The sequence below is a fragment of the Pelodiscus sinensis genome, chromosome 23 (genome assembly GCF_052426305.1).
Source record: "Pelodiscus sinensis isolate ZL-2025 chromosome 23, ASM5242630v1, whole genome shotgun sequence".
Taxonomy (NCBI): domain Eukaryota; kingdom Metazoa; phylum Chordata; order Testudines; family Trionychidae; genus Pelodiscus; species Pelodiscus sinensis.
Genome location: NC_143074.1, coordinates 23,613,279 through 23,628,027, shown reverse-complemented (window position 1 = coordinate 23,628,027; position 14,749 = coordinate 23,613,279). Strand labels below are relative to the sequence as shown.

Below are 14,749 nucleotides of genomic sequence, written 5' to 3'. Positions count from 1 at the left end.
GCTATTTTTGTGGCTATTGCCAATTTATCTTTTTCACATAGGTTTATTTTTCTAACCAATGATCTTGTCCTTAATTATCAGTAAGAGAAAAAAACGGTGATACAGAATTTTAAATGAGAACATGCTAGTAAAATTGTAAATAGAGATCTATTTGGATCAATTAGTTATTTGACCCTCAATCTTTTGTTTAAAAACATCACTGGAATTCCAGAATTTAAAACCTATTGCACATTGTACTGTTTCATTCTTATTCTTTGTCACTAACTATGCTTTCCCTAGGTCTATATGCCTTTCTTATTGAATATGAAGAATATACTTCAATATATACTTTTCAACAAGTAATAGCATTAGCATTTCTAGCTTGTATGGGATAATACACTCCATACAAAAAAATGAAATTCTGTCAACTTAATGGAAATATTAGAGATTGCTTAAAAGATAATCTTGGTTGGTTTTCAGTATTGATCTTTATTTACTTAGCTATCTTATAAATATTGGCATCCTATGCCATATCTTACATACTTTCTGGAAAATCAACTATTAAAGATAAATAAAATGCAGCTTGCTGTATACAAATTTTACAGTTATTAATGAACAGAACATGAGTAATAGCTCTGGCTTTGGTTTTCATGTTGGATGGAGGATTGCACTGAACATATATCCTTGTATGAGTTTATTATTATTTGGTCTCGGCTCCAAAAAGTCTTGATGTTGCTTGCATGAAAATAATTCTTCAGGGAATTACTAACTCTTGCCCAAAATGTTATTGTGAAATTTGTTAGTGTCAGGACTGTTCACTTGTAAAAGGGATGTTTTAAAAAGTGCAACTGGGGTGAATGGGAGAAGGTTCAGGATAAATGCAGAAAGAATTGCCCCATGTGATCCTTGGTCTTGTGGACATCACCCTTTAAGTGCAGATGTACTCTGAAAAGTAAAAATAGCACCTTCTTAAACAACAAACATATTTTTTTGATATTCAAAACAAGCTCCTCTGATTTTAGCATCAAACATTTTTCCCATTTTGTCCTTCTGTTAGTCCTGAAAAATCTATGGGAGATGGGGTTTTTTGTCTGTATTTTAGGAAGCCAAAATTCTGCTTTCTGTTACACCCCCTGCAACAAGCCAGAAAACAGATGTATAACTCAGTGAACATCTTAACATACGTTGCTTGAACAGGAAAGAGAATCTTGACTGAGGTCCTGGATGAATGGTTCTGGCATTTAGGGAAAAAAACCCAACTAAACAAAAACACTTTTACATGTGAACAGCAATGTTTATCTAGAAATCACAAGCAATAATAAATCTTGCGTGCTGATGCCATTTTTATATTAATGTGTTACATAGTATAACTACATTTCAACAAATAGTCTAAAAATTGTGTTTTTTAAAGTCTCTGTGCTAGGAAAATTGCAAGTATTGCAGTTTCCAAATTTCCCTATGGGTGTTTGGCAAAGGCTAAAGTCTAAGACAATTTTATAATAGGTTATGATAATGATCACCACAGAAATGTGCATAAATAAATCCAGGAAAAGTGCTAGATTGTTGGTTGTTTAATTATTAGCTCAAGTCTGTAATATGGGGATCCCTGAAAAAAGTACCTTGTTGTTTTGGTCTGTTTTAAATTGAGGTACATGGATGTGATGTTTCTTAAATAAAACAAACATTTCTCCCTGAAATATAAGCTAAGGATGTTAACTCAGTTTGTATTGACTTGTATTAGTCGATAAGGGAAGGTACTCAGAAGGGGCTACCCCAACTGCAGAACTGCAGCGGCGATAGTTCCTGGACTCAGTGTGAGCTGGGAGCGAGCTAGGCTTGCTCAGTCCCAGCTCATGCCAGGTCCAGCATCCCCTGTCTGGGGGTGGGTCCCATCAGGGAGCTGGGGCCCACCGCGGACAGGAGCTGCTGCCAGAGCAGCTTGCTGTCATGTGGACAGTGGCTGCTGCTGGGGCAGCCTCTTTTCGTGGCCAGCCCCAGCTGCCATGGAGTCAGGGGCTGCTCCAACAGCAGCCCCTGTACACGGAGTGTGAGGGTGTTCCTGTGGGGAATTGCAACCCCCTGTGGACAGGAGCTGCTGCGGCGAAGCTTCCCCTATCTGTGGGAGGACTCAACTTCCTACTGGGACCTCTTACGGACAGAGGCTGCTGCCAGAGCAGCCTTCCCTGGTCCCCCTGCATTGCTGCTTCTGACAGAGGCAGCAGCACGGGGTGGGGGGAAGTGGCACTGCAGAGACATTGCTGGGGGATCTGGCTTTTAAGCTGGCTTTGCCCCCCCCCCCTCCTCCCGAGCACCAGCTCCTGTTTCCCCCATCCTCCTTTCTGCCTCTGATTTAGAGGCAGCAAGGAGTGGGGGGGGGGGATGCAAGTGGTCAACTCAAATACCCAATAAGCCTAGGCCCATTGTGTAGTTGACTAATCAACTACTCTTCTATATCCCTAATATGAGACTTGTACTTTCCCCAGAGATAAATTCAGGTTTCTAATAAAAAGTCCTATCAGAATGGTAGCTTGGAATATTGTCTTGTAGTGGTCATTGAACAGCTCTCTTTACATTTAGGCTGCTTCTCAGAAGATTTAAATGTGACGGATATTACGTGATATGCCGAAACAAGCAAGTCTGTTCTATCTAAAGAAGATTTATTTTCACTTTAAATCATCATAGCTAAATGATGCAAAGTTATTATTGGGACTGCCAACTTCCTTGGCCTTCAGTGTGCACCCAGTTTCTTGGCTATGTATGTTGTGGTGGTTAGAGTAATAAATGGAAGACTGAAGTCCATTTAGAATGTAATTTGATACTAATAATTTGATAACATGAGCAATAAATTACTGAGATAGATGAGAAACTTTCAACTTAAGTAACTTCAGAAGGAAGGCTTGACAAACCTACTTACTGTAGTCTAAACAAGTGATTAATTTGCTTGCACAGATGGAAAATTGCAATGGATGCCTTGACATTTTCCCATTTTATAATCCCAAGTTGTCTGCAGCTAGCTACTATGTAAAGAGCATCTCAGCCTCAGAAGCATGGTTAAAATCGTATAGTAAGAGTGTATTATATTAGAATAAAATCCATGTAGTAATTTGCAGTGCCTAATGCACTCAGTCCTTAATAATTCAAAGTTCTCAATAGTAGGACTAAAAATTGAGTGGAATCGAACTCATTGAAGTCAATAGGGAAGGTTAATAGGATTGAGAGAATGTGCCAAAGTTGGTTTAAAATGTGAGCCTCATGTACCATACAGCTCCATTGTGAATCAGCTTCACAAATTATAAATTAAAAAAATCTAATGTTTAAAGTAATTTCATCAAGTAGTTAAATCCACATTTTTTGTGATTCAAAAAACAAATTCAGGTTCACTTATTGTGATTGATAGGAAAATGTAAACATCCCCTGGGAGGATTATGAATTCAAACTCAGTAGCATGTAGCTACTGCAGTAGAAATAAAAAGTGAAACTTGATGATTTGGGCAAGTCTGTCCTCTATGCAATAGTTTCATAATGAATAGCAAACAGTATATTTAGATGTCTAAATTCTTCAGGTTTAGTAATCTAAGGTGGTCTTAATATGATGTCTCAACTGATAGCATTTCAACATATTGTTAAAAAAATGAAACCTTCTTGCTGTGTGCTTAATCATTTTCTGCATTGTGTTGGTGGATTTTTCACGTAGAAAGATTAGGTTAACTCTCTTTGTTTAAAAAAAAAAAAAAAAAATTCCCTTGGGATGACAGTGACATCATCACATCACTCTGTGTCTACACACCCCACCCTCTCACGAGCTCCCTCACAGCGAGGCTAGACACGGGCTCCCTGCCCCTTCGGGGATGGCAAAGTCACCTGCCAGCCCAACCTGGATAGATTCTGCCTCCCAAGAGTCCTGCCCACTCAGTTCTGGCCACAGCTTTTCAGGGGGCCTGTCCCCTGGCCCAAAGGCTGCTTTGGCTTATGCGAGGCCCACTCATGCTGGGGACAGAGACAGACTCCCATGCCCCTGGGTGCCATGACTTGCTCCAGGGCAATGCCACAGTCATTCTTGGTGCTCATGGGCTGCTGGGCCAGCAGGCTTAGGAGAAGCGTCAGGCACAGGGCGAGGCCCCCAGTGTGCCCAGCTGCCCACTGCCTGATCCTTCACCACGACCCAAGTGGCCATTTCCTGAGTTCAGTGCCAAATTACCCTGGGGGAGACCCAAGCCCAGGCTGGCTCCCTCCCACCCAGCCATGCATGGGGCTGCAGAAATGAGTGGTGCTTCTGCAAGGCAGGCAGGAAGGCACCCAGCAGCACTGACTTGAGTGGTCTGGGCCCCCTTTGCCTGGTGCTGCAACCTCGCCCTTCCTCCTCCCCCAGTGATTGGAGCCCCTGAGCTGGCTTCCCAGTGTGGGGAGAGAGAGCCCCAAGCCTCGCTGTGTGGGTAGGAAGCGCTCCCCTCCCAGGCTGGGGAAACGGCAGCTCATGAGCACGCTGTCTGGAGGCTTTCCCTGCACTCCCATTGGCCAGAATCCAGCTGGTGGGAGGCTGAGCATGGGACTGATGTGGGATCTGAAGAACAGTAAGTGCCGCTCACTCTCGTATACCCAGCCGCTGCACCTCCAGCCCCTCACTTACCCCCCCCAGACACCCTGCCCCCAAGACTCTGTTACCCCCAGCCAGACAGCCTGCCTTTCCCTCCCCCCCCCCCCCAGGCCAGGAACCCTGCCCCCAAACCTGCTCCTGCCCCCTCCCCCTGGACAGACCTCCTACCCCCAGCCTGTTCCTCCACCCTCCCTTGTTCCTGCACCCTTCCTCCTGGCCTGTCAGCCTATTCCCCGGCCTGCTCCTACACCCTACCTCCCACCCAGACCTTTCACCCTCAGCTCCTCCTGCATCCTTCCTCCTGCCCAGATCCTGCACCCCTATCCCTATTCCACTCATTGGAATGGGAACTGAACCCCTCATTTTTGGCCCCATCTCTGGGCCCCCAGGCTCTCAAAATTCACTAACCCTGGAACCCCAGAAGAGTTAATCTAGCCTGAGCCCTTCAACCTCAGTTCTGCCCCCACTCCATGGGGCTGGGGCACCAGGGCAGTGAGGTGTTTGTGTGGGGGCTACTTCACTGAAGGTTGGGAGCTTTTGGAGGGTCTCTTTTTTTTTTTCCCTCCTTGTGTGGTCCCCAGCTGACTTTTTCTGTGGGTCAGTGCCCTGACCCAAAAAAGGTTCCCCACCCCACCATAAATAAAGACAACGTGGAAAACCTTTTTGTGTTGGACATAATATTTTACTTTATTTAAAATGAAGCCTGGCCAGCAGGACCCCATTTGGGGCCCAGCATCCATCTGGCCACAGTGTCCTGTCCTAGCCCCGATCCTGGGGCAGGACCTGCAGTCCAGCTCCCTTCTGGCTGTAGAAAGGGCTGGTGGTGGGCCCCCTTCTGCTGTGGCACGGGTAGGAAGAAAGGCGATCTGGCTGTGGTGGACAGTAGTGGCTGGCGAGCAGGGGGCACAGCCCCCGAGTAGCATCTGAAAATACTTTCAAATTGTCCCTTTAAAAGTCACTAGATTTTTAAGTTGATAATTATTGTCAGGATTTTTGACAAGTCACTTTTGAATTTTGTTAAGTTTTTAGAGTATCAGAGCAATTTGTTTTTCAGCAGGACATCCCTAAATACATTCCTTGTCAGAAAAAAAACAAGTCTGTTATACCTTTCTAAGAAACTAATTTGATAAGTAGGAGACGTACATTAGACTCCTATTTGAACGTACTGGAGAGCAAAAATATCAGAAGAGTTGGCATGTGTGAAACCGTACTGAAGACTTCTTTGAAAATGTCTGCTGGAAGTTTTGGGAGTTGAAAACTTTTCCTGCTCTTGCTTATTTAATTAGATGCCAGCCTGACAAGAAATCTCAAGGTCAGCATGTGCTCAATGGGCTTCTCCTTAGCAATATTAAAACGGTTAATCAGGTAAACAATGTTGCTTAACCTGTTAACTGATTTAACTTAGCTCCCACCACCCAGCCCCATGGTGGCCAGAGCTGCACTGGCTGGGTGTGGCTGGCCACCAGTGGAATTAACTGACAAGGGATGGTTAACCAATAAGCATTGTATGTTATGCTGACCAAAGCGCCAGTGTGGAGAGGGCAGTGTTAGTGGGAGAAGCTCTCCTGCTGGCTTAATGTCCACTGTTTGGGGAGGTATAGTAATTTATGCTGATGGGAGAGCTTTCTCCCATTGACATAGATAGAACATCTGTACTAGCCGTAGCTAGTGTATTGACAGCACAGCTGTATCGGTGATTTTAGTGTAGACTGGCCCTTAGAGGAGCATACAATTACTTTGAAAGCCTGGAAAATGAGCTGTAACTGTTACCTGCAAGTCTCTGAATTAATTGTGGAAGCCAAGCATGTATATGCTCTCTGAAGAAAGATTACTGCCCTTTGAATCTATTCATGAGGGATGTGGGAATGGAGACTGTTCATTCAGTGTTGTATGTGTACTAGACTTCTTTATTTCCCACTTGCTACTCAAGCCAGCAACGGCAGAAGTTTAGAATTGTCCAGGTGCTGTCACTTGTGTTGTCTAACCTGACAGATATGAAAATGCTATTGGTCACCAGCAATCAGTCTTCACTGGCATTAGCGGTAGTTTGCTGCCACAAGGGCTACTAATCTAAATATTCATGTCTGAAAGTGCAGGTACTGATAATAGGAATTCAAATGCCTAAAAAAGTTTGTGTCCCTCCCTTGTAAAGTGTGTGATTTATATTAGGGTTAAAACCCAACATCACTCTGTGTCTGACTAGGCTTGTTTGGTGTTGAAGATGCTGGATTGATGTTTAGGATCAATGGCATTAGTTTAATGTATGCATTGTACATTTTTAGATACAAATTAGGAAAAAAAATCTCTCGTGATGAAAATCTCATTGAAATAAGAACATCTTGTACAAGTATTCTATGTCTGAAAGGACATTGGATGATCAATGCTAAATAGAATTTTGGATGGTCATAATTAAAATAAAATGCATCAGCTTTTCATGTTTTTTGCAGTGCTCTCATAGGTATTTTAGTGGTCCAACGTATGCACCGGAGCCTCTGTCCTTTGGGTGTCCCTAATCTGGGAATACCTGTAGTACGGACCCTGGCAGAGGCAGGAGGGAAGAAGCTGGGGGAATGGCAGCACAGTGTTGTGCTTCCTGAGGCTTTTCCCTGCTGCTCCCATAGTGGCAGGGGGGTGAGGAGCCAGGTGCCCGATAAGTGCCCCACTCTCATCCCCCTCATACCCAGTCCTCACAAGGCACTCCCTGGTCTGGCATATTCTTTAATCCAGAATACCCTGTTTCCCGGGGTTGCTGGATTAAAGAGTTTCAAGCACTAAACTGTAGAACAGCCAACAGTTGATTTGAAATGAAAATGAAAAGTTGTTCAATTCAGATGGGATAGGGCAAGGGCTGGGAACCTCAGGCCTGGGGGCTGGATGTGGCCCCTGGCTTGCCTTGATCTGACCCCCGAGATTTGTGGGGCCCCTCCCAGCACTGGGAAGCCCTTACTGGTGCTCCAGTCCCACCGCTTACCCACCAAAGGACTGGAGCACATAAAATCTACTAAGCTGGGCCCCCCTAGGCTCCGGTGTGTGAGGGGAATGTGGGGAGTGTCTTTCTCCTATTCAGCCAGGGCCACGTCAGTGAGGGTTTATTTTTGTTTTTGTGCTTCTCACTTGAGTGTGGCTCCCAACTGACTTTTTTTTGTGGGTGGGCGGCCTCTGACCCAAAAAAGGTTCCCCACTCCTGAGAGAGGAGAACCGTTGGCTTTCTCAAAACAATAACATTACTTTATTTCCACTTTTGAAAAAGAAAATATGGTATTATCTATATTTATAAAGAGGTAATGTGAGTTCATCTGCATTTTTGAAAATTGGACAGGTTAATTAATAGCACTTATGCAAACCATCTGGCTTCTAGGTTTTTTGGCAACATCAAAGTGGGGAGAGAAATTGTTGCAGAGTAGTTATGGGTGTGTCTGTTTAGCTTTAACCTTTACAAGCACCTACTAGTCAGATAGTATCCGTGATGAAGGCTTCAGTTTAGATAGTTTAGCTGAATTTCTTAGCTTGAGTCGCTTCTAAATATCTGAGCTTGCGTTCTTTTTATTGATTTATGTCAGATGGGATATGTCTTTCAGAATAAATGAGTAAATTTTCCCTTTTCCCTTCAAACATATTTTTACATAGGATTTACGTGGAACCTCTGCACAAAGAGATATTGCAAAGGAAAGACCTGCTAATAATAAGCTGAAGTTGTTGCTTGTTGGATCTAGATGGAGTTTTGGTGACATTTTCCGTGTTGTAATTTGGTCTCCATTTTTGTACCTTTCCTTGTTGTGGAACCAGCTACAGTGCTATGCTCTGCAAACAGTTGTGTGAACAAAGTATCAGCTGTGTAATTGCCCCAAATACTTGGATTTCCAGTACAGCAGACATCTTTTTGCCACAGACTTACGTACGTGAAGTTTCACTGTTATGAATATGAGGTAGTAAATGCGTGAAATGCAAATTGAGAAGTGTCCCCTGGAGCAATCCTCTGATGGGGTATTATCTGGGTGGGGATGTGAGCACAGAATTACTCTCCCATTCCAGCAATGAATGTTTTTACCACTTTTAAAAAGAAAAAAGTAAGTGATAATAAATTCTGTTTATGTAAAGCTATGTGTATCCTGACACCTGATTTAAATTTGTATAAGATAGGCAGGATAAAACATCAGTCATCATGTTGTACTCCACTTTGTATGGTAGTAAAACAAATATAATCTTTTTTTTTTAACTTCCCACTGCCCTTCCATTGTTAGGGAGTGTTCTTAGTTTTTGAAAATTGTGAACTTCATTTGTATCTGAGGTTCTGCCTTTTTGCCAACCAGTGTTGTTTTCATAAAATGTTGTAATCCCATGAGAATACAAGGAACACTGATGATAGTTTGTGAAGATAGTCTCACAACCTAGATTAGCATACTAGCTGGCAGATTATTGAGCTGTTAGCATAGACTGAAATAATGGGGGCGAGGAAGTAGATTCAATAGATGGGGTTTTCAATAGAAGATTTTTGGTTTTATTTAATAAAATGTTCAAATCTTGGTTTTTTTTTGTTTGTTTTTTAAATGAAAAGCTAATTATAAATGACTGCAAAACGTTATGTAGAAACACTGCATCCTCTGTTCACTTTACAGCTGCCAAAATACGGGACCGTGAAATAATGGTCTGCTAGTCTGCTAAATAAGAGTCCGACTTCCACAATGCCTGTGCAGGCAGCTCAGTGGACAGAGTTTCTGTCCTGTCCAATCTGCTACAATGAGTTTGATGAGAATGTCCACAAGCCCATCAGTTTAGGTTGCTCACACACCGTCTGTAAGACCTGCCTGAACAAACTTCATCGCAAAGCATGTCCTTTCGACCAGACTGCCATCAACACAGACATCGATATGCTTCCTGTAAACTTTGCTCTTCTCCAGTTAGTTGGAGCCCAGGTATGACTTAAGGAGCTCTTTACTTTTTCCCAGCATTATCATTTATGTTTTACCATTGCAGCAGGAATAAATCTTTACTGTTCCAATCTAGGAAAACAAATATCAGATGTTTTCTGCCATCAGAGGGCATGTACACACTACAAAAACAATCTCAACAGGGGACCATCTTACCAGACAGTTGTTCCTAGTCACAATTAAAATAATGTTTCTTCATCTTGCATAGACAGAACTCTGGGTTACAACGATGACCCTAAAATGTGCCGCAGTTCTGGACAGAATATGTGTGTAACATCATTTTAAGACTGTCTTTCAATATAGCTGGGTGTACAACTGTGTGTCCTCCTCAAGGACAATCAACAGTGTCATTAGAAAAGTAAATCTGCAGATTACACTCATTTATCCTTCATTGGGAACTAGTTTAGTCAAAACCTCAGGCCAGGTTTATATTGGTGGATAAGATCGATGCAAGATACGTAACTTGAGCCACATGAACTGCATATCTGGAGTTGACAAACCTTGCATCGATTTCCCCCCCCCCCCCCCCCCCCCAAGAGGACAACAGGAGAAACTCTCCTTTCTACTTCCCTTACTCCTTGCAAGAGTGAGGAGTACCGTAGTTGACGTGGTGACCCTCTGCATTTGATTTTTTGCGGGTCTTCACTAGACCCGCTAAATCGAACCCTGGAAGATCAATTACTGGATGATGGATGATCTGGCAAGTGGAGACATTGCCTCAGGTTCTTTCTTACGTTGAAAAGTATCTGACCTCTGAACCCAGGTTGAGCCATCCCATTCTTTTGAAGCACCCATGATGCGGGTGTTGAGGTTGCACTTTGAGAGCGAGTCTCATCAACTAACTGATTTAGGAACACTTACCTGGTGACACAGGAATGTTCATAAAATGAGTATCACACTTCAGGAAGCTTGTAAGTAAATAATGTCTTTCTCTTGTGCCCTTTCACATGTATTTTCAAAGGTCACCTCTTCACTTGCCATGCCGGAGATCGATCTTCTGGCATTCGATTTAGTGGGTCTAGTTAAGACCCACTAGATCAGACAATTAGGGCAGCTGCATTATGTTACCATAGCTGTCGTCTTCAGTAGTCCTTTGCTGTATTATGATTACCTTGGAGTTGAACCTGTCTTTCACCATTTTTGTGAAGAACAGTGTACACCTATGGTGTTGTGTAGTTAGTAATAATGATACTTAGCATGTGAAAAATTGTTTACCAACTACAACCAGAGTTCCCTGTAAGCTGAGTGCTTTTGCAGCCACCCAGGAGAGATTCAGGTGCCACCCAGCTGATTAACAGTGCTCGCAGCAACCGGCACCATGTGTTTCTATTGGTGGTGCACATAACAAAATGTGTTCTGCACGTGAATGGAAAAAATTAGAGAACACATTGGCTATAACTCCCTTTTCTTTCCTTTGCAATATTTGTAGGTACCAGATCATCAGACAGTAAAGTTAAGTAACCTAGGAGAGAACAAACATTATGAGGTAGCAAAGAAATGTGTTGAGGATTTGGCACTCTACTTAAAGCCACTAAGTGGAGGAAAGGGTAAGTCTTCTTAAAACTCTGCAATTCTTGGTGTGTCAGACAGTCTTACTCTTTAACAACCGTATGTTCTCCGTGCTAATTAGTGTCATGCTATGAAGTGATAGTCTTTCTGATTTTCTGATAAGTTTTGTCTTTTTACTGGTTCATGCACATATATGGTGCTTTGTAAATAACAATCTAACAACTGTATTGTTTTTGCTTTTGAAGGTAACAAATGTGATTTTCATTTAATAGAGTTCTCACCTGAGCATAGGAAAGAAACCCATGTTTTCTCTAAAGGCTTGTCTAGACTACGCTGAAGTTCCAAAAGAGGAATTTGCATATCTTCTTCTGATCTCACTTCAAAAGCAGAGCTTTCAAAAGTGAAAGTAGTTGGGACACTGCTTCTTTTTTTTTTTTTTTCTTCTTCTTCTTCTTCTTCTTCTTCTTCCGGCAAACCTACCGCCCCTTTTGAAAAGCCGTGTAAACCTCATTTTTTGAGGAAGAGCGGCTTTTCAAAAAAGGGGGAGGTTTGCAAATAAAAACCGTGTCCCGACTACTTTCACTTTTGAAAGCTGTGCTTTCAAAAGTGAGATCGGAAGAAGATATGCAAATTCCCACAGAATTTGCATATCCTCTTTCGAAACTTCAGCTTAGTGTAGACATAACCATAGTTAGACAGGTTTGGTTTCACATAGCTAGATATACAATTTTAATTTTAATTCCTTTATTAATCATCTGTCCAGCTATGATTGCAATGACAAGGGGAGGACTAAACAAAACAGTGCCAGTAATCCTTTTTGGTGGTCTGCAGGGAAGTAAACAATGTTCTGCAATCCGGGTTGAAAGCTGCCCAAAGTGTGTTATGCTCAAAAGTGAGTCAGGGATCCTAGATAAACCCTAAAATTGTCTAACTTGGCACAGAAATGGGGTATAGAGCAAAAAGAGATTAATTTAATACACGTCTTGGTAAGAAATGGACAGGGCAGTAGGATCAGTATTGTGGTGGTGAGTGGTGAATTAGCTCTTACCCCATCATGTTCACGTTTAGCCCATGGCATTGGTCTGTGACTTACACTAGAAATGGTTGTTCACTTTTAACTTAGTTGTCTATTTATCTCATTCTTTAAAGGAGTTGCTAGTTTGAATCAGAGTGCACTGAGCCGTCCAATGCAAAGGAAACTGGTGACGCTGGTGAACTGTCAGCTGGTGGAGGAGGAGGGTCGTGTTAGAGCTATGCGGGCAGCACGCTCACTTGGTGAAAGAACTGTAACAGAACTGATTTTACAGCACCAGAACCCTCAGCAACTGTCTGCCAATCTCTGGGCTGCTGTTAGGGCACGAGGATGCCAGTTTCTAGGACCAGGTAGGACACTTGCAGAATGGATCTGGCTGGGTTTTTTCTTACCAGGAATAATGTTCCTTGGGAGTTTTGTCATTGCCATTTGGAAGATGACGTGCTCTTGTTTTTCAGGTTATGGGAATGGGCTACGGGAAAGTGGAAAAGGTTGAGCATTGTAACCAATATACCTCTTGGCTTTGTTATGATCTATTCCTGGGTGCAGCAGGGAAATGTTCCCCAAATCTCAGACTATTATAAACAGATGTATTTTCCTTACTGTCTGTAGCCCAGTATTTAATATACTGCTAGTACTGAGCAGTGAGAGCATAGGCACCTGGTTCCTCATTGAGATATGTTTGTGTTTCTACCTTAAGCCATGGAATCCAAAACCACCAGCCCAGGTTGCATGGTAATACTGTGCTACAAGCAGTTAAGTTATAATTTATTGCTTTTGACTCTGTGATAAAATCCAGCTATATCCAGTAAATTGATGCCAAATGGAGTGCAGGCTCATCAGAAGATTCTGTTTGTTGGTAGTGCTGTCAACTTGTAATTCTTATGGGTAGTTCTAACACTCCTGTGTGATTCCTACTGTTCGATTTCATGCAACTTCCTAGTACAATATTGACACGCTATAGGAAATGAAAAGGGCTGAATGCTGAGACTGTCAATGTAAAACCAAAAGTTAAAAGAAGCCGGTATTATTGAAAACAAGGAGGCCTGAATCATTGTCTCCTTTTACTAGAACCATTTACTGCATTTCAAGCACTTCTGTGTTTTATATCTGAACTAGCAGATTTCTGAAAATGGGGCAAGTTTTCACTGACTGTATCTTTAAAACCCTGCACAAGTACAAAATTGGTATGTGCATCTGGAAAATTATGCCCCAGGATATAAAATAGATTTGCAGGGTTCTGTATATTTTGCTATGGTTGGTTGTTGGACTAAAAATAGTTAATATTGTGGACAAGATCTCTCAAACAAAATGTTACTGTGTACACCGTTAGTGTGATAGTCTTGCTTTTCTTAAGACTATTTCTTTTTTATGTTTGAAGCTATGCAGGAAGAGGCTTTAAAACTTGTGTTATTGGCACTTGAAGATGGCTCTGCGCTCTCAAGAAAAGTTTTGGTACTTTTTGTTGTACAAAGACTAGAACCAAGATTTCCTCAGGCATCAAAAACAAGCATTGGTCATGTTGTACAACTACTGTATCGAGCGTCCTGCTTTAAGGTAAAAGATTGGGTCATTTCAAATGAAAATTTGCTTTTTATTTTTTGCAACTTTAATATCAGCTTTATTTTTTAAAGCTTTTTGATACATCAGCAATATTTAGCATATAGTTCTGAGGAATAATATGACATGACTCTATTTCACCTGCAACATGCTTCTCAAATTCAGAACTTGCCCATTCTAAAGATATAGTGAAGCATCAAGAAGTGAGCTAAAACTGATTGATAACCTAACACCACCACTGCAGCCTTAGCGCACACACACATGGTAAAACTGAAGTGTATGGAGAGTGAATCCTAATGCATTCAGTACTGATACATTCATTACAATGCACATGAGATGCTTAAATTTCTCATTTATTATACCCTATCTCTTTATACCACTGAATGCTCCCATTCCTTGTGCTCTAAAGAGTAAGAGATCAGGAACAGGAAGTGAACTCCACTTTACTGTGTAGCAGCATGGATCATGATTGTTAAGAAATGGCCTACAAAGGCAACAAAATGTCAGCTGACAAACAGGAGTCTGATTTAGGTATCTTTGATAGAATATCCATATTTGATACAAAAGCTCTTGTGTTCAATGACACAGGAAGATGGTTAAATTATTTCAACATATGGTATATTTTAAAAGGCTTAGTGTATACTTGATATACACATAACGTAAGCAAAGTCTCAGAGGGGTAGCCTTGTTAGTTTGTAAATAAAAAAACAAAATAGTAGTCCTGTAGCACTTTAGAGACCAACAAATATATAAACATATGTAGCAGGGGTCGGCAACCTTTTCAAACGAAAGAGCCAAACTACATCAAAATTCAGAACAAGTGGTCCATAAAGAGCTATATAAGAATGCCCGTTTGCATGACTGAAAATATACAACTTAATATTATTGATAATTGACATGATGATTAATATCCTAAATGAAACATTGTAGTCAGACTTTATTTAATGGGACTTCTACTGCTGCATCTTTTTGCATGTTTCTTTGAAGTTTACTTCATAACTGGTCAAATGCTGCTTCATTCTGGCTTCTTGTCAGTCTTATGGTAGGGGGTTGGGGTGTGTGGGAGGTGCAGGAAGCAGGGCAGGGCACTGGGGGGGTGGGAAGTAGAGTATGTAGGTGGAGCCCTGGGGCTGTATTACCTGACCA

General features: G+C 42.0%; 1 protein-coding gene across 5 annotated transcripts in view; it reads left to right on the top strand.

Annotated features, from left to right (window-relative positions):
• Positions 1-14,749, top strand: part of RC3H2 (ring finger and CCCH-type domains 2) — a 50,114-nt gene that overhangs the window by 1,203 nt on the left and 34,162 nt on the right. For 3 of the 5 annotated variants that reach the window (XM_089772909.1, XM_075905605.2, XM_075905607.2), the window contains exons 2-6: positions 8,201-8,468; positions 9,190-9,486; positions 10,931-11,048; positions 12,160-12,393; positions 13,425-13,600. In XM_089772909.1, the coding sequence (XP_089629035.1) occupies positions 9,256-9,486; positions 10,931-11,048; positions 12,160-12,393; positions 13,425-13,600 (759 nt within the window). In that variant the 5' untranslated portion in view covers positions 8,201-8,468; positions 9,190-9,255. Of the gene's footprint in view, positions 1-8,200; positions 8,469-8,490; positions 8,641-9,189; positions 9,487-10,930; positions 11,049-12,159; positions 12,394-13,424; positions 13,601-14,749 lie in introns of those variants that run through there. The other 2 variants (XM_006121933.5, XM_075905606.2) reach the window with 2 other exon arrangements.